This window comes from Bactrocera neohumeralis, chromosome 6, assembly GCF_024586455.1.
Source record: "Bactrocera neohumeralis isolate Rockhampton chromosome 6, APGP_CSIRO_Bneo_wtdbg2-racon-allhic-juicebox.fasta_v2, whole genome shotgun sequence".
Lineage (NCBI taxonomy): Eukaryota > Metazoa > Arthropoda > Insecta > Diptera > Tephritidae > Bactrocera > Bactrocera neohumeralis.
Genome location: NC_065923.1, coordinates 70,831,931 through 70,857,575, shown reverse-complemented (window position 1 = coordinate 70,857,575; position 25,645 = coordinate 70,831,931). Strand labels below are relative to the sequence as shown.

General features: G+C 31.8%; 1 protein-coding gene across 7 annotated transcripts in view; it reads left to right on the top strand.

Moving 5' to 3' along the window:
- LOC126763544 (CUGBP Elav-like family member 4) overlaps positions 1-25,645 on the top strand; it is a 955,905-nt gene that overhangs the window by 116,178 nt on the left and 814,082 nt on the right. For 6 of the 7 annotated variants that reach the window (XM_050481138.1, XM_050481135.1, XM_050481141.1 and 3 more), the window contains one exon: positions 20,929-21,272. The exons of the other annotated variant lie outside the window; for it this stretch is intronic. In XM_050481138.1, the coding sequence (XP_050337095.1) occupies positions 21,242-21,272 (31 nt within the window). In that variant the 5' untranslated portion in view covers positions 20,929-21,241. The remainder of the gene's footprint in view (positions 1-20,928; positions 21,273-25,645) is intronic. 7 annotated transcript variants of the gene reach the window in all.

The window sequence follows — 25,645 nt, the reverse complement described above, 5'->3', positions numbered from 1 at the left end:
ACATACATACAGCGCCGCTGGTGGCAAACATTTAACTGACTCGTATATTTAAATAAAATTAGTTACATAAACAGTAATTGACTTCAATTGGTTTTTGTTTGCAGAAAATTCTATTTTCAATTCCGGTCGATAGCATAACGGCAGTGTAAATATTCACGTATACATACAAATCTATTAACGACTGAACGACTGTATGCTTAGCTGGAAGTAATGAGCGAGTAGCTATGAGAGTCAGCGCTGATTCGAACGCCAAATAAATTTATAGACTAGTGAACTTTCGGTTATGTTTAGGTGAGAGACAGGGTATGTTATATGCTTTGAGGATGACTGTAGGTAGTTACGAAAGCAGGCAATATGAGCGAGTTACGATAGCTGCTTCAGTGATTCTTGTTCCGTTTAGTTTTAAATTGTTGACTGATGTTGACATTTATATGCGCTTTTGTTAAGGCAAGTAAACCCAGAGAGTAAAAAATTAACTACAAGGAAGAGAAGATATGGTGAGATATAAATTCAGTAATGAGTTAGAGGCTCACTCACTCTGTTTTGTAACGGTAGTACTTACTTAGTTCCTTAGGATATACAAATTTACCTTTATTGGTTTTGAACCACGTTGGAGAGAATGTTAACAGCTACCAGAGACATCTTTGGTATATCGGAGTTATCTTAAGCATTTTTTACATAATTTTCAAACGTTTGCATGATTTCTATATTAAGCTGTTGAATGTTAAAAAAATATAAAATTAAGTCCTGGAGCAGGGCTGTACTGAAGATCATTCCCAATCCTTATAAATAAGCCGAGGTACAAAAATTATCATATTATGGCTGGATCAGGGAATTCACTGAGATTTATAGAAGTTAGTTTGGAGTGGAACTCTTAATAGATATATACCTTAAATAAATATTAGTAAATCAGTAGAGCTCATGTATATAATGACTCATTTGCAACATATTCACACAACTGTCTATATTTTGCATTTTCGAAATTTCTAAAAATGTCACATATGTGTCCATATACCTGTATATATACATTTCTATAACATCAGCAATATGAGTGTGTTGCTCACTTGCTGCCAGTTTTCACGCCTTCCATTTAGCCTCATGGCCTTTTGCCTGCTTCTATTTGCATAGCCAATATTTGCGCAACGTTTGTCATTTGCAATTTGACTGACTGACTGACTATGGATGCCTGGCTGTAGCCTTAACATTTTGATTTGGCGCCGCCTAGTATGTCAACTGTTAAGTTGGTCATGCTTCTTTTTCATCTATTTCTGTTGAAAATTTCGACTTTTTTCATCTGCAAACAAAATGTAAGTTAATGAAGAGTAGGTGTGGCTATGACAAGCGGAATAAATAGACAATTATTTGTATTAAGAGGAATCGGTTTGCTTAAAATACAACTAGTTTCAATCTTAAACTAAAATTTTAGGCCATTTATAGGATATTTTTTTGAAGGTTTTCAGTTCGGTTGTTAAATTAAGTTAGGTCGTAGGGTTGATCGATGATTTACACTTGGACATATAATCGTCATTTGTGTTGTCCATACACTACTAAAGGACGATCACCACATCCTCATAGCTCGACGAAGCGTTTTAATCTTACTACACGTGTCTAGTGGAATATTTCAATCTCAGTCTTCATTTATAGGATATTTTTTGAAGGTTTTCAGTTTGGTTGTTAAATTAAGTTAGGTCGTAGATGTTGATCGATGATTTACAAAATCGATAGGTCTTCAAATCGTAACACGTGTCTACTGGAATATTTCAATCTCAGTCTGCCAAAAGCCGGCAATATATGTAGAAGGAAGTGACGAGATGTTTCCATCTCGCCTACCTCCATACAGCTTCTGAAACGCGTGTCAGAATCCCAATAAATATGGCGAGATTGACTTTGCTAAGGGCCATTATTACGGAACCTCTTAGGGTTCCGGCGATGCATCGCACTGTGCTAATAGTTTATATTGCATCCATTCAAGTCTAATATAGTCTGAAGTTGGAGTTGATGTACGGCTCTCGATAGAAGATTCCATTACTTAATTTCCTTCTTAATTTCGATACATCCGTGAAAAAAGCGCACTGAACCCTTCTCATTTCAGTGTGACCCTTTCACCTACCAGCTATGGCTACAGGTAGGGTTGGGTCGGGTTGATTGGATTCGTCCACAGTGCACTAAAAATGTCGTTGAGGTCTAAATCTCATCTAAGTGTGGTTCTGCCGAGTGTCGTCCACCAGCCAACGACCCCATAAAGCATTATTGGCTTAACTACAGTTTCATAGACCCTTAACACCACTTTTATTGATAGGCCTTACCTCTTCCCAATTTCTACTCTGCAACAGTATAAGGCGATCGATACCTTCCTCATGCTTTCCTCGTTGTTTGGCTTCTTTGAAAGCTTGATAACAAAGATAAGCTTCAATTGCTCTACCCTCGTTCCTCAAGCTCCTTTAAAAAGTTGAGAAAAGGGGAAAGGACCGCATCCTGCGGGGTTCCGCTACTCAACATACTATCCGATTTGTCCCTAAACTTTCTCTCTACAGCATAATGATATTTTTTAGGCGTTTTTTTCGGTATTTTACCATAAATAAACAGGTTCATAAGCCTCTCTTGCGTTTTCAATAGAAACGAGGAGAGACTGTTGGGCCGATCTTCAGTTTGATTCGAGTATGTAAGGTAAAATGAAGATTCTTTAAGTGTCTACTTTAGTAGTCTTCAAATATTTTTGTAAAACCACAATATCGAGACTTAACCAAATATCTGTGCTACTTGGCTCAAATCATTGACTAATAACATCTTAACCAACTTAACCTCAAATTTCACAAATTTCGAATATCTGTGTGTTATTTCATTTAGCGAATCAACGTAAACCATATCATTTTAATTCACAACCAGCTTTACTTATGCCTTTATGATATATTATTTTCGTCAAAGCTACAAAATTGCATTAAATATGTAATGCTTTTAGTGCTATTAAATTTGAAATGCATTTGTGTACACTTTGTTATCTGCAACAATGTTTTGTTCTATTTCCAAATTGATTGCACATTTGTGCATTATTTTACTGAAAACTATTTGCCATTACTTTTTCACTATCTCTTTGGTTGTATCTTTATTTTTAATTTATTCAACATTTCATTTGGCTGTTGCAGAGATTTGCTGAAATATGTCAAATGCAATTGAAATTTGTAATGTGTTGAATAATTCAGTTGGCAGTAAAATGTGGCAGTTTTTATTTCGAAATGAGCAGACAAGCGCAGATTTATTTAAATGTATTACTTATTTATTGTTTCTTTTTATGGGGAAGGTTGCATAATGCTTGTAGGCATATATTTCGTTGTGTGAAGCGGCGTTTTACTTTTTTAATTTTACAGTGTTGTGCATGTAAAAATATGGGAAATCATTTTCGAAGAATTGTTTAAATAATTTATTTTTGTTTAATTTGATTTAATTTAATGTAATCTATAATAATTTAGTTTAATTTAATTCAATTTAATATGATTTGATTTAAATAATTTTTTTGTTTAATTGCTTTAATTTAAATTTTTTATTTAATTTTAATATGACTTTAAATTAAATTAAATTAAAAATATAAATTAATGAATTAATTTTTTTTTGTTTAAATTTAATTTTAAGTTAACTAAATTTAATTAATTAAGAACTAAATTAATTTATTTTTTATTTAATTTAATTGAACTCAATGTAATTTAATTTTATGCTTTTGTTTAATTAAGTTATTTTTGATATAATTGATATTTGATTTAATTTAATAATTTCATGTCTTTTAATTTAATTTAATTTAGCATAATTTGTTTTATTTTATTTTTACTTTAATTCAAAATAATTTGACTTGATTTAACTCAATTTAGTTTAAGTTCATCGAATTTAATTTATTTTATTTTATTTAAGTTAATTTAAATAGAGTTGATTTAGTTTAATTTAGTTGAGTTATTTTTAATACGAATTAATCTAGGTATTTTTAGTTTAATTTAATTCAGTTTAATTTGATATAATTTGATTTTATTTAATTTTACATACTTTGCTTTAATTTAATAAATTAATATTTAATATTGTTAAATCTAATAATTTTTAGTTTAATTTTTTTTAAATTAATTTAATTTAATATATTTTTATTTGACTTAATTTAATTTAATTTAATTAATATATACTGAACAATGAAACCAAGTCTTTGTCCGGAATTAAATTAAATTAAATAATTTATTTTTATTTATTAAAAATTAATAAACCCTGGTTAAAAAAAAAAAAATTATAATAAAAAATATTAAAAAATTAAAATTAATTGGATTGGTGAAAATTTCTTTATAATGCATTTTTTAATGCGTGTCTATTTCACTGCCCACCACTGTATATGTATTTAGAGTGTGATATTTAAAATCGTTCGTAAACACTTTAATCATGCCGTTAGCCTATTGCATTTGTAAATATTTACAGTTAAAGTATGTAGGTATTGCACTTAAACACACACACACACACGCACAAACAGTTATATATAGTTGGAGCTCACCATAATATGAAATGTGACATTTGCAACTAAAAATATTTTAATACTTTCATTCACTGTTTTCCATTTATTTCGAGCTTGTGCAAGCCATAATCGCACATCAAAATCCAATTCAATTTAATTTGTTGTAATTTTAATGGATATTCAAAAATGTGCCGTATGCGCTCACATGTATGTATGTATGTTCGTATATGTATATAAGCAAAAAAGTGCATACATATTTATGTGTGTGAGTGCACGGCATTCGATTTTAATTAAATTATAACAAAAGTGTTAGAAATAGTATACATGTTATAAAAATTTTAAATTGACTTTCATTGAGTGGCACGTGTTTACAGCCGATGCTTTGCGGTTGCCACTTTAAATTTATATATTTTTATATAAAATGCCGGTGTTTGTTTTTCAATCAATATGCATAGACTTGGTTGTGCTGGTACATATTTATTGCATACTTTTGCGCGCCTGTCAAAATGTCTATTATTTGCACTGACAGTTACTGAGTTAATGATATTCTTTTGTTTCTTTTTCTTTGTTAATGACTGTACGAATGTCAAATGCAGATTGTGTATTTACCGAGGTTTGTCAAAGCAAATATGCTCTTTTTAAATAGAGATTAGTAGAAGAGAATGTGGACTATAGAATAAAGAAAAAAATTTGCTTTTTGCAGTGCTGATGGACGGGGGAGTTGTCAAAATACTTCAATAATAATAAACTATAAACGAAAGCACTTCAATAATAAGAGATTATAAACAAAAGCACTAAAACACTGCCTACCTTTAGGAGATATATAATCTTTAATTAATATTCGATTAAATATATAGCAGAATCTTTTTTTCGAAAAGAGTTGTTTAATATTCGAGGTTGAGTTATGGACACAGTAAAAATAATGCAGAAAAATGTCTAATACTTAAAAATTGCAATAAGAGAATGTTTCTTTAAAAATTACTATATTAGAAATTGTTTAGTATTTATTGATAACAGTACAATCATATTGCCTAGATTTAGGCGCAGAAATGAATGTTCTATGAAATAGAGCAAAAGAAGAAAGTCTACACCCAAACCTTGCTGTGTTGCTCGGCATATGAGTTGTTTAGGTAACAATGATAAATGTACCATTTAGGCAAAGAAATTAATATTCAATCAAATAAAGAGCAATAGCACTCAAAAGTTTCCATATATTTAAAGTTTTCGTAATTAAGAAATGTTGTGCTGACCGTAGAAGCGTTGTCTAAATAATTTAGTTCTGAATTCTTCCTAACTCTTAACAAAATAAGTAAAGTATTGCCTACCTTCAGGCGAAAATATACGACATAATTTTTTATAATAATTAAAACCAATGCCTATAATTAAAAATTGCTATGGTTTGTCTCGAAAATATTATCTAAATTAAAAAAAAACTCTTTAGTTAGTACGCATAATATAAAAATTGCCTACATTTAGGAGTTGAGTTTAATATTCTATATAAAACGATGCACAAAATAATAGAAATTTGCTAAATATTGCCTACATTTAGGCGATATAGTTAATATTAATTACAAATGGATCTATATTAACATGAATTGATAAATATTGCCTACATTAAGGCGCAAATTGAAATTTGTATGGCCACTTCTCGATTTTTATTAGTTAATTAATTTTCCTCACAAATATTTTATTTGCTCCTTTATAACCGACAAATTACGTACATATTTACCCTTGTTTACATACATCCATATACATAACGGTACATTGCAGTATTGTAAAGCAAATTTGGAGTACGCAAGCAAATCAAGAAAATAACCACAAAAGGGAGCAGAAATAAGCAAAGCAAAAAAAAGTAATAATAAATAAAAATCAAACCGCTGCAGTGGCAACGCTGACGAAAGCTTGTAGCTGTCTGCAAAACTCGACTAGAGGAAGTAGACGTGCGCACACAAAAATTTTAATTACTGCCACTTTTCCTCAAGCACCTGCACTATAAACGCACATACACATGCATAAGCGCGCATAAAGACATTCATATATTCACAGTAGAGTAACGGTAAATACATAAAATTTTCATAATTACTGGAGACTCGAGCTTAAGTGCAGCCAGCAGCCAGCCACATATACGCTTTTCATTTTTCGTACTCCACTTTTTGCTAGCACACGTGAGCAACACAATAAGCGCGACGACTGCAAAACAGAAGCAGCAAGAGTGAAGCACATAAAATCATAACGGTAAAAGAAAAATGAAAACAAAAGTGCATGAGTTGGAGAAAGCAATGCGTAGCGCTGTGATTGTAGTTGTGTGTGTTGTTCTACAGTGTAGGCAATTGTTGATGCGTCGTCGGTGCTACGCGGCGTATGAGTGACGTGCCTATTAGGAGACTCAAATGTGTGCTACCTGCAATTACGGTACTTATACTTGCCACTAAAGCAGGCACAGACTGCATTGGCTGCGCTATAAACAGCTGCAGTGATGATGCGAAATGAAGTAGGTTTGTTGTTGCCGCCGTTGCTTCGGCTGCTTGCGTTGCGGCAGCGGTTGTTGCCTTGCTTTAAGTATATTTGATATGTTTGTTGCACGAAGGTCGTTAGCGCTGTGATTATGCTTGTTGGAGAGTAGAAAATATTTATGTGCTTAATGTATATGTTGTTTAATTAGATAAAATCAGGAGATTAATGCAATTTAAAAAAATGGCAATTTGATAACTTATTATTTTTTAATATTTTTCAATTATCAAAACTTCATTAAAAAATATTTTATTTTTCAATCGATACCAAATTCGATAAACTATTTTTTTTTTAATTTTTTTGAAATTCGCAGCACTCATTAAAAAATTTTTAAATTTTTTTTGTAGAAATGTGACAACTCTATTATAAGCTTAAATTGGTACCAAGTTTGTTAAATTTTTTGTTTGAGAATTAAATTAAATTTTAAATTCCAGGAATAAATTACAAAATATTTTATTTCCTTTTTGTAAAAATGTGGCAACCCTATTATAAGCTTTAGTAGTGACTAATTTTAATAAATTATAATCTTTTCATATTTTTTACATACCAAAAATTTAATTATAAATATTTTATTTTTTTGTATAAAAAAGTGGCAACCCTATTATGAGCTTAAATCGATACCACATACGAGAAACTATTTTGTCTGAATTTTTTTTATTTCAATAATTCATTAAAAAATATTTTAAATATTTTTTGTAAAAATGTTTATGATAAGCTTTAATCTAGACCAAATTGAACAAACTTTTTTTTTAATATTTATTTGATGTTCCAATAAATCTATTTTACTTTTTTTTATAAAATATTTATTTTTCATATTTTTCAAATACCAAAAAATTATGTAAAAATATTTTTTTTGTTTTTGCATAAAAATGTAGCAACCCTTATTTGTATATTTTTAAAATAGCAAATAAATATTCCCTACATATAGGCAATACCAGAGTTGCCAACACCGAAAAAACTGTCTTACCTCCAAACTACAAAATTCTTCTCTCCTTGCAATCACTTAATATTTACACTTACTTGATGAGTTTCAAACACTACGCTGCAGTAGGTTAGTTAGTTGTCGAGTTAAACTAGGCTTTTGCGTAGAATTTATAAAGTAAATACAAACCAGCTATAGAAGGCAATGGCCCGCTACCTTCAACGCACTGTACATAGCGTATAAATAATAAACACATAGACCCACTGCGATGAATTATAGGGGACTAATTGAGAAGTCCGCTTTCACTCACGAGTCTCAAGTATACAAACTCAACTCCAGCCGCTGTTCGTACATCTTGTACCAGCCTTCATTTTAAGTTCTATAAATTTCAGTGCGAGTAATTTTTTTGTTGTAGTTTTTGCTTTGTCGCCTGATTTGCGGGCATATTTTGGCGCATTTTGGCGCTTTCCTACGCTTCATGCCAAAATCGAGAGGTAGGCAAAAGCTTTACACAGCTGTTGTTGGTAAGCGCGTTTATTTTGCATTTTTTTCCATGCTTCAACTTTAGTGAGGGCGCCTGTTTATTTGCCATTTCTCGCTCTGCGCGCTTTTGTTTGTGTTTAGAAAATAAAAGGATTTGATTAGGTCTGATAGTGCATGAGGGTGCTCTCTTGGGTTGTGTGAGTGGGAGCATATAATTAGTTGCACCAAATATAAAGCAGAATGAGTATAAAAAGTTTACTTCAGTTGCCCTGAAGCTATAAGATTCTTTACAAATACAAAGCATTCCTTACAAGGTCTCGATTTCGTGCGTTTAGCTTGTACGGCAGCTAAATGCTAATTTGTATGGAAAACTTTTTTGTTTGACAAGGTGGCTTCACGAAATTTGGCATGGATTATTTTCTTAGGCATTGCTATAATCTCCAAAGAAATTGCTTAGATCGGATCAATATAGCACATTGCTGTCATATAAATTGACCGAAAAACTCAAGTCTTTGTATAGACAATTTTTTTATTTGAGTAGTTATCTTCACTAAATTTGTCACAAATTATTACCTTAGGCATCGCTACAATCTACCCAAAAAAATTCTTAGATCGGGCAACTATAGCAGATAGCTGCCATACAAACTGACCAATAAAACTCAAGACCTTGTAAGGAAAACTTTTTTATTTGGCACGGTATCATCAAGAAATTTTCCATGCAATATTACCTTAAGTATTGCTACAATCTCTGGAAAAATTATTAAAATCGGACCACTATAGCATATAGCTGTCATATAAACTGACGGTTCGAACTCAAGTCCTTGTATGAAAAACTTTTTTATTTGAAAAGTCATCTTTACAAAATTTAGCTTGCATTATTAAAAAAAACATTCATTCAATATCCGAAGAAATTGTTTAGATTGGACCAATGTAGCAGATAGCTGGCATACAAACTGAACGATAAAACTCAAGACCTTGTATGGAAAACTTTTTTATTTGCCACGGTATCGACACGAAATTTTCCATGCATTATTACCCAAAGTATTGCTGCAATCTCCGAAGAAATTGTTTAGATCGGACAGCTATAACATATGGTTGCCATATAAACTGAGCAATCAAAATCAAGATGAAGATTTGTTTATACGTTTTTATGGTATAAGAAATGTAGGTGTGGATGGTATTATAGCTTCAGTGCAGCCGAAGTTAACATATTTCTGGTTTTTAATGAATTCTGATCATATTTCTTACTTCTGACTTGAGACGAACTGAAAAACTGGCAGCTTCCAATTTTGACCAATGCAAGCACTCAGAGCCCCTTTAGTTCCTTCGTGAACGAAAAATACTCAAATAAAACTGTAATGGCTCAAGAGCAATGCTTTCACAGACTTTTACTAGACCGTAAGAAATACTCGGTTTCTCTTTTTTATTTGCAATTCGCGGTGTGAAGTAGCAAAATGTTATTGCCGACATTTAAACCGTCGAAATGGAATGCTAGTGAAGCAAATAGTCGCCTATAGGCTGTTAAAAATATTTACCTATACATTTACAACTACATATAGGTATGTATATGTATTGTATAAGAAAAAACGCTAGCACTCAGGCATATTAAGAGCAAACAGGCGCGCACACACGCCTTCCTGTCGCGCCATGCATTGAAGGCGCATTACCTGTACTAGGCGTTGTGGCGGCCACTCATGAGCAGTCGAGCGCAATCAGACGGCGAAGTCAACTAGGCCGTAAAAGCGACATAGCCAACAGTCAACTAGTCAACTATGCGCCTATGCAAAAGCACAAGCAGTCAATCGCACGGCGGACAGCAGGCGGCAGCATTAATATTTGCAACAACTACACTAGCATGCACATGTTGCAATGTCATAATTTGCAGCTGAAGATATCAGCGCCAACGTCCATTCGCGCCGCCGCCATCAGCTACACGGCTTGCCTGAGTCAGATTACAGCTGCCAAGCAGTCAGTCATTCGTGCATTGCCAGCGCGCCGATGTCTATATACATACATATATGCGCATGTGTGTGTGTTTGTGTATGTTGTGTGCGCTGGCAGGCGCGCGCATGTGGCATAGAATTTTAAGTTGAACGTCTTCATTTATCGAAGCAAATCGCAATCAGTTTCAGCTGACGTTCAGTTGCCAGCAGCCGCCATTTTGCATGCACACGCCAACACTCTACAATTACAACAACACACACACGTATATTGTTGCACACAGCAAGGAGCCATAAACTGCCAATGATGGCCTAAATTCACAACAAAAGCAATATTATTGCCCCGAGAGGCACAACTTTGCTTGGCCCAGCACATTTGCATACACATACAAGTATTGCAGCCATGTGTGCAGGTGTGTGTGTGTGTGTGTATTGGTGTGATTGAGTGTTGGCGTCGGCATCAGCATTTCACTGATTTGCAAGCACATTTGCGTTGTGCAATCTTCCCGACTAACATACTCGCCGCTCACTCCTCACATTCGCTCCACCTCCTTCACCGCCTCCGCTCGCCTTAATATGCGCCTCGACTGCTTTGGTTTTGCTGCTTATCAAATCCATAAGGTCACTTTGCCAGCGCTCTATTCGGTTCATACACTGCTATGTATGCTGTTCGTTACTGCTGTTGTTGTAAGTGCTAACGGCAAAATTGTGTATTTGAATGCAAAACGTGAATTTTATGATGGGCAATAAATAATAGCTAGACTCTAGGTGCAGAGGTGTGCGCGTAGTAGGAGTTTTGGCAGCAATTTCAAGTCAACTACAGACCGTTGTTGGTGTCGGCAATAACCGTTATGTGGGTGTGCTTGTCAACTGGGTGTTGCACGATTGACGACCGGCCACCCACATACATATTAGTAGCCGTTAGGCGTAAAATGTTGTTGTTGTTGTTCGTATTGTGGGAGTTATTGGCAAAATGTGTGATTGGAATATGGCATGTGCCGGGCTATTCACGAATGTTTATTTCTTACCTAAATATTTACGATTATGTGCTGGTTGTTGCTGCCTGTTGTTGTTGCCTTAATATGTAAATAAGTAATTGCACATCATGCTAATGGCATTGATTTTAAATAAATAAACTGGAAATACTGTTATTACAAATGTTAAGCATTCAATTTGATTGCTTGATTGAGAACATCACTGTATTAAAATTTTTGGTATTTATTGTCAGAAATTTACAGCTTTAAAATGTTGCATAAGTTTCTCTATGGCATATTAAAAGATATTAGGTTTATTATTTAAAAAAGTATAAGCTGAGGTCACTTCAAAAATAAAATTTCTGATCGTTCTCACGAAAGAACCATCAAAGAAAAAAAACTTCTGAAAACCGTGTACATAAATTCGATGAAATATTTTCTTTTTAATATTTTTCAAATACCAAAATTTTTTAAAATATAGTTTTCTTGATTTATTTTTATAAACATGTGAACATCTAATCACAAGGTTTATTCGAGATCAAATTTAATATTTTTCGAATATCAAAAATTCATTAAAAACTATTTCAATTTTTTATAAATATGTGGCAAGTTTTAATTTAGGCCAAATTCGTTAAACTATTTTTTTAATATTTATTTGAAATCTCAACAATTGATTAGAGCTGTCTAACTTTTTTTAAAAGTATGTGGCAACGCTACTAAAGGCTTTAATTGGGACCAAATTAAATAAACTTTTTTTTTGTATATTTATTTAAAGTTCGAATAAATCATTAAAAAATATTTTAATTTTTTTTACAAATATGTGGCAACCCTGTTATATGCTGGTCGCTGAGCTTAGCGCTGGCTGTGGTTTCTCTGCTCACATACCTTAGAGGGAGGCATGGGGGAAGAGGACTCGCTGGAAGAGAAGGACGGTGACCTGTATTATGGATGGATCAAAGCTTGCTGGGAAGGTTAGTGGAGGCTTACAATGTCGGAAGTTTTCCATAAATTCCAGTTTTAGGCTTCCTGACCATTGCAGCGTCTTTTAAGCGGAGGTGGCTGGCATTAAGGTATGAGGAGATCTATGCCTACGGAGCGCAACGCTTCTATAGAAGCGAAGAGTTATTAGCCTTGAATTCACTGACTTTGCGCTCAAGGCTTTTGAAAAAAAGTCTAAACTCCTTAATTCTATCATCGATTCTGCTCTAAATTTTGAGCTTACATATTTTCTTTCATTGAATTTGTTGGTAGTAGTTTACTGTATTGCCTAGTGTACTATCGACCTTCGTCGAAGATGTTGTCAGGGAATTTAAATTAATATAATTAATACAATTTCCGTGGACACATCATCTTCCACGGCTTCTTGTTCTGTAAGCAGTGCAAACAAAGCATACGAATTCGATATGATTGATCAATGAACAATACTATGAAACTTCTGCTAGAAGTATTGGTTTCCTCGTTGTTGTTTCGGATTAAGTACGTACCAAAGTTTGCAATTTGTTAACCTTCTACTTCATGAAGGACTACTTGATTCCACACAGTGGTTCATTCATAATGCTATGAAGTTTTGGTTCTTCAGCATTGGATAATGCTGCATAGTTTACCCTTATAATTCTTAAGTGGGACTATATTTGAGCATTTTTTGAGATTTCAACCCTTTTTTTAATTTAAAAAAATACTGGATTTTTCTATCGAAAATCTCTCTTTTTCTTTCGCATTAGGTTCGATATAAATAAAAAAACTAAAATTCATAATAAATCATTAATTTATCATTATTAATTTAAGTATTTAAAGAAAAATAACTCAAAATAAAAGAGAATAACGGTATAAAGACAGAAAATTCTTATGAGCAAGAGTGACATATAAACTTAAAATTTACCAAAAAATTCGAGGTACTTGTAAAACCGCTCAAGTGCATGACCAAACAACAAAATCTAAATCATGTAATAACTAAGTAAAACCAGAAAACGAAAGAAAAATGAAAACATCCACAATTTTTGTAGCAAATAATAACTCTGCAGAAACAGGAAGCTTTATGAACTTACCAGCCTTTCGTTTTAATTGCAATAACAGCAATTTCTTGAATTTCCGCTAAACAACGTCAATTTCCGACAACAAGTAAGCCGTTATGATTAGGGAATGTCAAAAATTCTAATAAACGAAGGGTGCTAATGCATATCAGGACAAAGGAAAGTAGGGAGAGAGGAAGCATAGAAAGGTTAGCGAGTGTGTAAATCCAAAATTGTTAAGAAATCTAAATGCCTGAAGGCATGTGAGCTTAGTTTAGTTGTTTGAATGGAAAATTGGGTACGGTAAAGGGCAAAAAGTTTGAGGTTATTAAGAAAAAAAGTTTGAGGTTATAAAGTAAAAAATGTAGTTTTGAGGGTAAAAGTGGATTAAGGCACTTTAGTAGGAATGTTTGCAGGAGTGAAATTATTTCAAGAAACTTAGTATAATGCTTCTTGAAACGTATTTAGTTGTTTTTCTAAGGTAAGTGTGGGTTTTGAGTTGTAAATTGTAAGCAGTACGGTGTAAGTTGTAAGGTAAAAGTTGTCAGAAATAAAGGGTTAGTTGTATGATATAAGTTGTAAGGTACAAGTTGTAAGTTATCAGGTGTAAAGTACTAAGTTGCCAGAAATAAAAAATATTAGTTTTATGATATAAGCTGTAAGGTATAAGTCGTAAGTTTTACGATGTAAGTTGAAAGTTTTAAATTGTACAATATTAGTTTTAAGTACTATGAAATTAATTTGCAAGTTGTAAGTTGTAAGGTGTAAGTTGTAAGTTGAAAGTTGTAAGTTGTAATCTTAGATATCTCTTCTGCTAAAAAAACCCAGTTGTAGTTCTAAATTTTAAGTTGTAAGTTGTGTGATATAAGTTGTAGGTTGTCAGATGTAAGTTGTAAGTGGTACGATATAAATTGCAAGTTGTTAGATGTATGCTGTAAGTTGTGCGAATTAAGTTGAAAGTTTTAAGTTGTAAGTTGTTAGTTACAAGTTGTAATACGCCATTTGTAAGTTGAAATTTTTAATCTTAATAATGTATGAAGTTGTATGTTGTAGGTTGTTAGTTATAAGTTGTAATACGCAATTTGTAAGTTGAAACATGTAATCTTAAAAATGTATGCTGCACCTGAGAGGAAGTTATAGGTCTAAACTGTAAGCTGTGATGCATAATTTCTAAACTCAAATTATATTATAGACTTCAACTGCCGCTTATTCCTTCCAAATCTTGATAAATATGAAGAAAATATTACACAATAATCAAATAATTTCATAACTCCTCTTCAAAGTACATAATATTTGCCTTTACAAAGTGGCCAAGGCTTGCTGACATTGTTTGAGTGTGTTATGAATTGAATGGCGTGCATGTTTCCTCACATGCCGGATGTGACTTGATTAACAGTTAGCAAAGCTATAACAACTTTTTGATAGAAGGACATATTCGAAAACAACAACAGCAATGATATAACAGTCGAAATGTCGTAATGCAAAAATCTTAATAAGCAATTTCGCATATTTCTAGTATTTAATTACTTTCTAGCCTGTCGAAAAGTGAGGTTAATTGAATTAACTTAACTGCGCTGCTAAAGCAATTGCAATATTACTGAATATACAGTTAAATTACAGCAATTTGCCGAGGATAACAAGAAACCACTCACCATATGAAAGCTGCTGAATTGGGCATGTAGCCGCCTGGCACTCAAGCAATTGTGTGGCGTTACGAGTTGTTGCTGCTGTGGGGAGAGGCGCGCGCTGTTGCCAACGAAAATGCTAACGGTGCATGCTTGCGGCATAACGAAATCCATTTTTGCGCAACTATTTCGAAAAACACTATAGAAAATTAAAGTAGTGGCAGGCCATAAAAAATAGGCGGGCAACCGTAAGCGGGCAACAACGTTTACTAAATGCAGGCAGGCAAGTTGTGGCGCATATCTGCATGCAATCTTCAAATCGCTTGCCACACAGCACAGTGCAACAGGGCACATACCGTGGCGCACATAAGCGCATGTCGCACAGACACACACACACCGACACATGGCAGCGTATGAAATTTCCATTTTCAACGCGATTTTCTTAATGAATTTTTGCCACCGCCACTGCACCGCTACTTTGTAGATGCCACGCATACAAGCACATATAAAATACACATATATCTGTGTACAGACACAACTAGCAACACGCCTTTCCCTTGCTATCTCTGCGCTCGCTTGCTATCAGCCATCTCTATTACACCCACACACACACACTCATACACATGCACTCATGTGTGCGGCTAGTCTCTTGTGGCAGCATGGCATGCTATGCTATGCCGCGTTGCCATTTAAATTGAAATTGAAATGAAATCAAATTTTAGCGGTTACGGTGCAGGCGTTGCGACGTTGGCTGCAGGAGTTAAGAGGCGGTTAGCTTGTTATGCCTGACAGTGGTGGCGGCGCGCAGAGACAGTAACCGGAGTATAAGCAAGAAAAAGCACTAAAGCGTGGCACAGTGTACGTTCAAGCGCTGCCACTGTCACACATGCATTTATATATGTATGTATGTATGTATATCTTTATATGTATTTATGCTTATATATTTATAACTGTACATATTTGCCTGACGCGTGTATTTGCTTTGCTGCGCAAATTGCAAATTGCTTTTGACATATTTTGACAAGATTTTGATTAAGCCAAGTTGGCTGTTTTTGTTATTGTTGAGCGCTGTGACATTGCAACACCAGCAAATTTGCATTTCCAGTGCGCAGAATTAATAAAAAAATCATATTTATGGCTTTGGCGTTTTATTGAATTTATTAAGTAAAATAACATTTTGAAGTGCGGTGGCGGGAGAGGGATTTTTAGAGCAGAAATACGCTTTCAGTAGGATAAATTAGAAAATAATCGTTTTGAAGATTTATTGCTTTCACAATTTTGTGCTCTAATTTGCGCATTTTATCACAACATGAGAGTTTGCAAATTTTGAGTTTTTTAAATTTTTTCAATTTAATGAGTTTTTGCAATTTTTTCAAATTTTTTTTCATTTTAATGAGTTTATAAGATGTTTTCAAACTCTTTTCAATTTAAGAAGCTTACAAAATGTGTTCAAACTTTTTTCACATCGATGAATGTGTTTGAGGTATTCAAAAATATTGGTTAGAAAACTATTTCGAGTTTCCAAAAACGGTATTTTGCAAATAATAAAGTGTTAAAATGTTGACATATTTATGAAAAATTTTGTTAGTTAATTTTATTTTGCAACAGAAAAATTTCTAATTTTTTTTACAAAATTTATAAAAAAATCGAAATAAATGTCAAAAATATTTTAATACAAAATATTTCTAGTAAAAAATTTTAAAAATTTATTACAGAAAAAAATTTAAAAAATGTGGTACGGAAAATTTTTTTAATTTTTTTTGAAAATAGCATCCATAAATTAAATAAAAATTTTTCAGAATTTAAAAAAATCGAAATAAATTTGAAAAAAAAAAATTAGGGAAAAATATTTGTAATAATAGTGAAAAAAGGTATGACAAAAAAATGTTTAATTTTTTTTAGATTTATTAGATTTCCAAAAAGATTAACGCAAACTATTAATAAAATTTAATAAAAAATTTAAAGAAAAATTTTTGATTTTTTTTTTTTCAGAAAGGTTTTCAATAAATAAAAAAAAAATTTTAGGAATTGAAAAAGAGTAGAAATTAATTTCAGATAAAACATTGTTAGGAATTAGAAAACAATCGAAATTAATTTCAAAAAAATTTTAATGCAAAATATTTCTTATAAAACATTTATTGCAGCAAATGCTTGATTTTTTTTTTGAAAAATTTTTAACCAATTTTCAAAATAATAATTTTACTAAATTAGAAAGAAATCGAAATATGTAATTGTAAACAGATTTTAATTTAAAAAAACTTGTAAAAATTAAAAAAAAGTGTTAAAAAATTTATTACAGAAAAATGCTTTATCTTTTATTTAGAAATATTTTCAATAAATTTTCAAAAAAAAAACAAAAATGTTAAAAATTGAAAAACAGTCGAAATTAATTTCAAAAAAATTGTTATGCAAAATATTTGTAATATAAAAAACAGCAAATTGTTTGATTTTTTTGGGAAATAATTTTAATAAATTTTGGAAAATTCATTAAAATTAAAAAAAGGAAATTAAGTTCAAAAAAATTTTAATGTAAAATAGTTTTTCGATTGTTATAGAAATCGCTTCAGTGAATTTTCAGAAAAAAATGTTCAAAGTTGAAATAAAAAAGGACGCCAATAAATTTCAAAATTATTATTGTAAATATAAAATTAAAATTATATTTGTAATAAGAAATTAAAACAATTTATTACAACAATTTTTTTGATTTTTTTTAGAAATCATTTCAGTGAGAAAAATTCTTGAAAATTGAAGAAAAAAAATGTAAATAATATTCCAACATTTTTAATGCAAAAAATTGGTAATAAAAAATAGAAAAAATTATTACAGAAATGTTTTGAAGTTGTTTAAAAATATTTCAATAACATTAGAAAAAAAATTTCAAAATTGAAAATAATATGGAAATATGTAGTTTCAAAAAATATTTTAGTGCATAATATTTGTTATAAAAAAATTAAAAAATATTATACAGAAAATTTTTTTGATTTTTTTAGAAATATTTTCAATAAATTTTCAAAGAAAATATTCGCAATAAATTTCCATAAAATTTCAATGCAAAATATTGTCAATAAAAAATTAAAAGCATTTATTACAGACTATTTTTTTTTTAATATTTTTCAAAAATTTTGAAAACAACTTTTTTAGTACCAAAAAGGTTTCTTAGTAGTTTTCAGAATTAAACATAAGAAATTCGAAAAAATATACAGAAAAATTGTAAGCAAAAAAATTAGCAGGAAGTGTTAAAAACTCTAAAAAATCGTAGTAAACTTCAGTGTCTCCAAATAGACACATTTAATTTAAAAATAAACCGTAAATTTTATATATGTATGTGCATTGGTAGAGTGTTGAACTTAATCCAACCAAAATGTATTCTTGTCGCTCAACAAATCGATATGTTCGAATATAGTCGTGAATAAGTATATAAGTTTGTCTGCATCACGCTTTCTACATAAATCAGTTCGTTTGGACATCAACGGATTATTTTGTAATAAATTTGCATTTACAAAATCCCAAATCACTATTCATCTAAAACACCTATTCACCAACTAACTAACTAACTTTGGTAGCTTTCTATGCACTACATATTATACTTATATGAAGACTAGTAAAATATTCATATGCCTGTATGTGCGGTAATATTACTGCTGCATGTATATATGTATGTGTGTATGTGTTTGGAGTTGACTTTTTAGACACTATAATTCATGTCGCGCTTTGTGCAGCTAAAACGTTTGCCATGCGGGCACGAGTTGAAAGGCGGATTAAAAGCAAATATATTTTTATACTGAAATATAACTCTCTATGTGTCTGTGTGTATAAAAATAGCAGAATAGAATGGTGTTGAAAAAATGAAATGAAAGTCAATGACAGCGATTTGCCGGTTTGACCACAATCAGCACGATCTGCGGCTGGCACACCTACATGCATATGCACTTGTATATATATACTCTATTAAATAGATATATAGTATATACATATGCATATATATAGTGTATGGTTCTGTGCCGAATGCACTTGCAAAGTCACTGGCGCTTTGGTGACTTTGCATTTTATTTTATCGCTCTCTTTTTAATTGCTGTGAAATCGCTCATGTCAGTCGCTGTAGACAATTAAATAGAGAATAGGATTCTTTTGGATTAGTCACGCTCAGGTAGTGGTGAGAATTATGCATTTTTTATGTCGAAAATCTAAATTCATTGATATTTGTAGTATTTGATGATGTAAATAACTGTATAGCTGTTCGAATTTTTTTAATTTTGTTATGTGAAAGCGATTTAAAATTCTATTAAAGCTTCAGAAATATTAATATTCTAAAAAAAAATTCCAAAAATTTTGATAAAGCTGCCACCGAGCTGGTTTGAGCTTGGATTTACAAGCTTGCCGGAGCTTTGCATTAAAAAAAGTAAAAAAAAAAATAAAATGTTAAACGGAGCTTTTTACAATTTAAAATTTTTTAAAATTTAAAATTTTTGATATTAGAATGATTTAAATACCCATAGAATACTCAAAACTGGTTTGAAAGTATTTGGTAGTATGACAGCAACGTAAGTGATTTTAATGTTTAGCTTAGTTGACACATATTTGGAAAAGTTTTATATTTTTGCATCTTGTTTAGGTTATTTTTATATCAAGAAACGTTCCCAATTCACACAGGGTTGCATTTAAAAATTTTAAAAAACAATTTGCAGTTACTAGTAGAAGACGATTTGAACTGGTCTTATGAATATCTGATATTCCTAATGAGTAATCAATGTCGATGGAGTCATGTGTTGAAGTTCACGCAAGTGAGAAAAGTTCTCTGACCGCCATTCACTTGGAAATGGCCTGAAACGATTCTTTTACCAACTTTAGTGTAAGTTCTTACAGCAATATAAGGTAACCGATACCTTCAATGTAAGGTAACCGATGTCTTCCTTACTCTCCCTAATATTTGGTCTCCACGAAAGTTATCTACTAGATATAACCCCTGGCTATTTGATCTTAGGTAGATAACAAATGAGGTTTGCACCGCGAACTAAAATCTGTTGCACTCTATTTGACCTTACTCATGTTGGAGTTAAAAAAAAAAGTATTTCATGTTTCAGTTGTATAGCCATAATCTCAACCTCTTACCATAAGTGATGAAATTTATGTGTGTTTTTCGTTGTTGCCATAGAAATATTATCAATCATCTCAACTTCAAGAGAGTCTCAAAATATGACAGCCATATAAGGTTTTCTTGCCTGCTTCAACAGCTTTAATCAAAATATGAAATTTGAACCTTTAAGTCCATTTCTCGAATAGGTTAGCACATCTCCAATCATCCTTACTTTCTGATCACGTTAAGTTTTAAGCAAGCTCAGACATTCTTTGTGAAAAATCGCAGCCCTTGCAAACTTAACTTATGCAAATCCGTCTGCGTCTAAAATCTGTCAACAAAAAAATCACAAAAAATATACAAATATTCAAATCTACGTGGAACTTAAACTACATTGCAATAAAAAAAACAAAAACAACAGCAAAAAAAATATTCCACAATAACAACACATACCAAACTCCACCTTGACTCATGTCTGCGCCTAAGCAGATACAATTTTTCTTTTACTCACCAGTGCAACTACTGCAGGCATTCTCTTAACGGTAATGCAGTTGACATAATACAGAAGAATACGCTCACACAAACAACAACAAAGCAGCGGCGCATATCTTTTCAGCGCCGGAAAGTAAAAATTTGTCCAAGAGCCAGCTAAAAATGTTGTGCTTTAAACGCTTCAGATTTTTTAAGCGCTCTTGCCTTATTTGTTGTTTGTATAAGTTTCGGTACGTTTTATAGCCTTAAGCGCCAAACTTTCGTAAGCAAATTTTATGCAATTTTTTCTTAGCGCAAACTTTTGTCGCAATTTTTTCAACTCTCTGCACTGAATTTGTTGCTTTTTTCAGCTTTTCCTTAAATATTACTAAAGTGTTTCTTTCATTCACTCACACACTCTCTCTCTTTCTTCTCTTTGCAGGTGCAGGCCTTTGCTGCTGTTGTTGTGCAAAAGTACTACAAAGATGTCAGCATAATTTTCGTGTCTCAGCAAAATAATTGGGGGCATAAAGTGACCGTCGAGCGGTGACAGCTGCGCGAAAGAAAAAAAAAATCGCTGATAGTTTTTGCATTAAGCCTTAACTGTGAAAAAAAGTGTTGCTAAATTTTCGCGTTTTCAGTTTACGGTAAAATAGCGGTATATACGGTTTCGGTTTCGCGTTTAATTTCGCATCGGTTACGGGTAAACTAAAATTTTTTCGCAATTTAAACGGTAAAAATAAACAGACGACCAAATGTTGGCCTTTCATAACGAGCACATTGCAAGTGAGTACTAAGAACTTAAATTTTTTTGATATTTATTAATTGCTTTTGTTACAAAATTATATGTTTGCGTGCACAAGTTCAGTATTTCTTTGAAATTATTGGCGATTTACTTTCAGCAAGTTATAAATATTATTTTGCTAGCGAAGCTTGTGAAGGCGACATGTTACTCATACGCAGTGTGGCACAAACCTCGCAAAATATTTAGTTAGTTAAGGGTAGTTGGGAGAATTTTGAAATTTTTTTTGTTTTAATTTGACGGTGGTTTTCTGTCTTTAGAACAGGATTCCAAATTTTCAAAAATTGTCATTAATATACATATGTATTTCTCGAAAGAATTTTGAACTCATCTTTCAATACAAAATATTTAGATAATCAAATATTCAGACGCTCTATCAGGTTTATTCTAAATCTTTATATAAAACAGCTTTTAGCTTAAGTTTCGAGGTGATCTATTTATCACATAAAAAATATTTTATATATATTTTATACCCTAGCAGCATATAGTTAGTCTGCTGCAAACCTAAACGATCGGGGTAAAGTGCTTGTTTGGAAAAAGTTCTCATTTGGAGAGATACCTTGTTTTGTAAGGAATTTTTTGAATTTGCGAAGGTAACGTTGTTTCTTGATTTTATTACATTAACAATGGTTTGATTTCAAGTCGAAGAAAGTTGCTCATACGCAGTGTGGTACATTTAAAAATATATTTATTTTAAACTGTATAATATTTTTCCAAGAAAATGGAAGATTGTTTGAATCTTTATTCATATATATTGATGGATTTGTTTCAAATTAGAGGTTTCATTTCAAAATAGAAAAACATTACTCATACGCAGTATGGTATATATGAAGATTTATAATTATAGAACATTCTTCAAAGGAAAGGATACAATTTCTGAAACTTTATTTATATTTAAACTATATAAAATAAAAAAATATATCAATTTTTTAGCTTAAAAAACTTCAAAATCCAACAAAATAGTTAGTCATACGCAGTGTTGTTCGTGTGAAAATGTATTTATTTTAAATTAACGAAATTTACAATTAAGGAATTTTTTTTAAACTTTATTAATATTTATTGTAATTTATTGATATATATTTTTTAATTTAAGACGGTTTTATTTCAAAATTATTCTAATTAAATAGTTACTCATACGCAGTGTGGTACATATGAAAAATATATTTATTTTAAATTATACAAAAGTTTGTTAAAATAGGAAGACTTTTTGATACTTCGTTAATGACTTGGTATAATACTTAATACTTTTTAGAGGCTTGAATCAATTATAACTGTTCATTTTAATAACTTTTGTAAGTTTAGTTTGATTTTAGAGCCAAATTGTAATGTGGTTTTGAATATAGCTTGTAAAGGTATTAAAGTTATGGTTGTATTAGTTATTATGCTTATGAATTTGTTTGAACAAAAGGTTGTGCTTAATAGCTTAATTATAGTTGATAGATAACTTAATTTTTAATTTTTTTAATAAAATGTGTTTTTGGAATTTTTTGTTCAAGATCTTGGATTGAAATATTTATTTTTTTTGCATAATCTACAAATTTAGGGTAATAACTATATGCTTATTCCATAATTTTGAATACATAACTATTCTTTCAAGTTATATATGCTTAATTTTTATTATTGCATTTTAAAATAATAAGTTTTTTTTGCTTAATTTTTGTAGTTTTTAATATTTGTGTTTTATAATTTTTGTTACTTTCAATTTTTTTTTATCAAGTTATTAAAGTTTAATTTTTAATATTGAATTAATAAATTTTAAATACATTTTTGTGCTTCATTTTTAGTTTTTTTTAATTTTTGTTTTATGATTTAAAAAAATTTTTTTTTTATGTTTTTTCAATCATGCTATTAAAGCTTAATTTTCAGTATTAAATTTTTAAACGTTTAATATTTTTTTTATATTCTTCAATATTTTTTTTTATAATTTTAAATAATTTTGTAATTTTTTTCTTCAAGTTATTAAAGCTTAATTTTTCTTATTGAAGTTTAAAATATTTAATTTTTTTTTTTAATTTTTTTAATTTTTAAAATTTTTTTTAAATATTTGTTTCAAAATTTTCAATAACTTTCAATTTTTTTGTGAGGTTATTAAAGCTTGATTTTTATTATTGAATTTTTAAATACTCAATATTTTTTTTGCTTAAATTTTATAGTTATTATTATTATTTATTTTTTTGAAAGTCTGAAAATTTTTTAGCTTTTTGTCATCATATCTTAATTTAAATATTGAATTTTTTAATACTTAATTTTCTTGCTTAATTTTTAGTATTTTTGATATTTTTTTTTTCAATATTTGTTTTGAAATATTAAATATTTTTCTTTATTTTTGCTTATAACTTTCAACAATTTTTCACAACTGCTAAGTACTTATAATCTATAATCAACCTACTGACAGCTAAGCTTTAACCATCACACGACGTAAGCCACTAATGACATAATTTCACTTACGACCACTTTAGTTCGGCTGCCAAGTATTCAATTTAGCAAATTTACAATTTAAATAAATTTCGAACTAACAAATGCTTAAACGCCCCAAAGCAGGTCATATATATTTAAACTGGCGTTAATTATAATGCACACATGAAAAATATGCACACTGTGCTACATAATTTTTATACAGCACAAACGCCCACTAAGTACGGACGACTAATAGCGCTTAGGCCTTGTAATTTGCATGCTAATAAGCAGGTGTAAGGCAGCATTAAGGCCGGGCCGGGGTAGATGCATATGAAAATTAAAGTATATCAGGCAAGCAAGTGCATACATACAAACAAGCATGCATATGGATATGTGAATAAGTATATGCACTTGTGTATGTACGAGTGTATGTGCGCCGTAGCAAACAGGTGCCAGACTTCACAAAAAGCGCCCACCAGCTGGGCTCAAGCTAGTAGCGGTCGGTGTCTGTGTGGCATGCTAACCGCAAAGCTTGAGGATGCACTGTGTGCCCACAGCTACAAACACAGACACACTCACACATGTATAAACATATAATACAACTTGAACACATACGCTTGCGAGCATATTTACATTTGACCATATATGACCGCGCCGAGTTCTCATTACATGCTCATACATCTGTTGGGGGCTACCATGCAACCATTTTACAGCCATTACTCTCGCCGCACATGCACTAGCGTGTGTGTATGTTTGTGTGTTGCCTGCTTGCTACTAATATATGTCTACCTGCATGAGTCGTAGCTGGCTGGCTGCTAATCTCTTGCTTAATATGTTAATTGCAAAAACTAAAACGGATTTTCTCACCTACACATTTGCATCCTTTGCGTCGTCATTTGCATGCACCCACACACACCCACACGTGTGCGTATAGCAGTAAACTTGCGCGCTAAGTTGCATTTAGCGTAATTTTGCCTTTGGTTTGCAAAGTTAATTTCTCACATCCGACACTAATCCATTCTGACTGGCGGTCTCACACACCAACTGGCTGCCTTGGTTTGCTGAGCGAGGTAGGCAAGTGTATGTATCTGTATTGTAATGCTTGAGTGGTTGTAACTTGTCGGCTGCTTTGTGGCAAAGACAAATGAGCGCTTGCGATTAGATAAATGTAGAATTTGGTTGCATTAACTAAGGCGGTGGTAATCTCGTATTTAAATTATAGAATTGTTCACGTAAGTCTTAGCCTCCAATTTAAGTCTATCTTATATAGTAGAGGTTTGTATGAGTATTTTATAAAGAGAGATGTAGAAATTGTGGACTTTTTCAATAGCAATTTACCACAGTAAATTGGCCTGATAGAGTAGTATCAACTATGTAGAGAGAAAAACGTGGGAACATGGATCCAAAGGTCTTCATCCTGCGCATACAGGCTGCTGTGCAGTCAATCAGCAGATGTTCTGGAGTTTCAGACTCCAAGTCGCAGAATTGGCAATTCGCGAAGAAAGCGATACTCATGTTATATAAGTACTTCTGGAGCTTACAATGGCTAGTGTAGAAGGCAACAAGTAGCCTGAGTTGTTGCCCATGCTTCTACTTACCCACTGCTTCATACTTGAAGAGCAGCTCCTTTATGGTGTGGGCACGAGCCGCAATGAAAGCTTCCGGTCCTACCATGTTGATGGATGCTGCGGAGCGGGCAAGTTCATCGGCCACTTCATTTCCGGCTATATCTTTGTGACCTGGCACCGAAATAAGGTGCACTTGGTTACGATCTGATAGACTATTCAGTCGTTGTATACACTCCTGCCCCACTCCTAACCCTTAGTATAGCTATATGTACATATGTTCATTCCGATAGTTACGTTGGAGGTTTAATTCTACCCACCGACATATAGCAAAGACCTCTGCTTGGAATATGCTCCGAAAACTACACATAGAAATAGAAAGTTTTGAAGACCCT